The 2,108-nt window shown below is 41.4% G+C and overlaps 1 protein-coding gene across 1 annotated transcript in view; it reads left to right on the top strand.

Annotated features, from left to right (window-relative positions):
- The window catches only part of LOC104526896 (leukocyte tyrosine kinase receptor), a gene marked incomplete at its 5' end in the record, with an annotated part of 51,308 nt that extends 49,307 nt beyond the window's left edge, over nucleotides 1-2,001 (top strand). Inside the window, 2 exons of the mRNA XM_010170476.2 lie at nucleotides 1,334-1,468; nucleotides 1,815-2,001. Coding sequence (XP_010168778.2) covers nucleotides 1,334-1,468; nucleotides 1,815-2,001 — 322 coding nt within the window. The remainder of the gene's footprint in view (nucleotides 1-1,333; nucleotides 1,469-1,814) is intronic.
- Nucleotides 2,002-2,108: the final 107 nt, after the last annotated feature.

Genomic DNA, 2,108 nt, shown 5'->3' on the forward strand with positions numbered 1-2,108 from the left:
CCCAGAAAAGTATTACAAGTCTTCCCTTTGCATTCAGTAGGAGCATGGCTAAAGAATTCTGAATAAGATTTTAAAAATCTAATGTTAATGGAGGTAATAAAAAATTGCTATATGTAAATGCAGAGTATAATATAAAGGCAATCAAGAAGTGAAAAGAGAAAGCAGTTTAGATTCCCAATAAAGTCTCAGTTAAAAAGCCAGACAAATACCATCAGACGCTTCCCTCAACCCTCACTATCTGCCACTCAGTTTCTATGAGTGACGAGACCTGCTTATGTATCTTGTAAATGTACCACCCAGGATTACTCTTTGGTATAATTTTTTTTATGTTGTATATAAAATGACAGCAGATTTAATCAGAAGTCCTTGCTGGTTGCTGAGGAAACAATATTTATATATTGATTCCTCACTTAACTTGTTCTTTCTTTAAAATCAACACCCCCCAAGAGTAGCACGTTCACGCACAGGTGCTGGGGAACAGAAGCTTTCCCGTTGTTTAAGAACACCTCTCTCCCTGTACAGTAGATTCTCCAATATACTGTACTGAGACATTCCCTTCAGTGCCACACTGACACAGTTTCCTGAAGTTGTAAGTGACGCCGGAAGCCAAGGGATGGCTTATCAGCGCCTAACTGTGAGCAGCCAGTACGGAATATTTTGCAGGAAAGTGCTACAGTTCCTGTACTGGGCTATTATAAGTAACGTGTGTACTGCAAATTTCTTCCACCTTTGCAGTAAATAATGACTCTAAAAATTCAGACCCTGCTGAAGGGCAGAACCCCCTTGAGCGCTCTGGGTCTGTCACACAGTATTTTCAGTGGCACTGCCTGATGGACCCGTGGATGTAAAAAAGGAGAGCAACCGTATCATGACCAAAAAGAAAAATTAACACTGCTGCCTTTCAGTTTCACTGGCTGTCTCCTACTTGATTTTATTCCTCAGCATCCTGTTCCCAAACACTGATTCAAACATCTTGAATCCTCCCAAGTGAGGTAGGAATCTCCATGCCAGGTCTAGCAGTTCTTTTCAGTTAAACCATACAGAGCAAAGGGAACTCTTGCATTTCCTGCTCTGGAAAAACAACTGTAGCAGAAAGAACTTCAGAATTATTAAAATATTTTGAAACCTCTGCAAAGCTAGTTTTGGAGTTTGAGCAAAGGTTTTGATTGATTGGAGTTTTTTTAATATCAAAGTTGACTCATAATCACTCTAATTGCACGTTACTGTGGTTGGCTTACAGCTTTAAAAGGTTGTTATTGTGGTGTTACCTACACAGCTTCATGCCAGGTTTGAATGAAACCTAACTGGTATTGTTGGCTGGTTTCTGACGCAGGTCCTTTGGCGTGCTTCTCTGGGAGATTTTCTCTCTAGGTTACATGCCCTACCCTTGCAAAACTAATCAAGAAGTGCTGGAATTTGTCACCAGTGGAGGAAGAATGGATCCACCAAAAAACTGTCCAGGACCAGTGTAAGTATTTTCTTACTTCCATGAGCCAAGGGATAGTGGGTATCAAACAGGTTAGACAAAGGCAACTAGACACCTTTAGCCAGGGAATGGTGGTTGTCCCCAGTGTTAGGTGGGTGGCTCTTGAGTGCAGCTTAGAGCACTACAGGACTTGCTTTAAGTCATGGTGCACCAATGGCTCAGGATCCAAGGACACAGAAATGACGTGTCCACTTTTGCTGTCCTTCTTTGGGTGTTGTACCAAGTGCAATTCCTCTAGCCCCAGGATCACTTCATACTGAAACACATTTTACATAATTATCTTTCTTGATCGATACTTTTTTTTTGGTTTTTTGAAACTTATTTTAAGGTACCGGATCATGACACAGTGCTGGCAGCACAGCCCAGAGTATCGACCAAACTTCTCCACTATCCTGGAAAGAATCAAGTATTGCACACAGGTACTGGTCTTTGGTATCCAGGTGGATGATAAACCACAGAATGCCAACTATCCAAAGGCACTCGCTTTAGTGCCCAAAACAAGTGAAGAGTCCTGACAGACTGACCCAATTACTTTCCCAGTTGTGCTGGTGGCTCAATTGCTCTTTTCATTTGGGTTTTCCAGTATCCATCCCATTTTGGGCAGAAAAAAACTTAAATATAA

Source organism: Antrostomus carolinensis, unplaced genomic scaffold, assembly GCF_000700745.2.
Source record: "Antrostomus carolinensis isolate BGI_N321 unplaced genomic scaffold, ASM70074v2 scaffold24540, whole genome shotgun sequence".
NCBI classification, from domain to species: domain Eukaryota; kingdom Metazoa; phylum Chordata; class Aves; order Caprimulgiformes; family Caprimulgidae; genus Antrostomus; species Antrostomus carolinensis.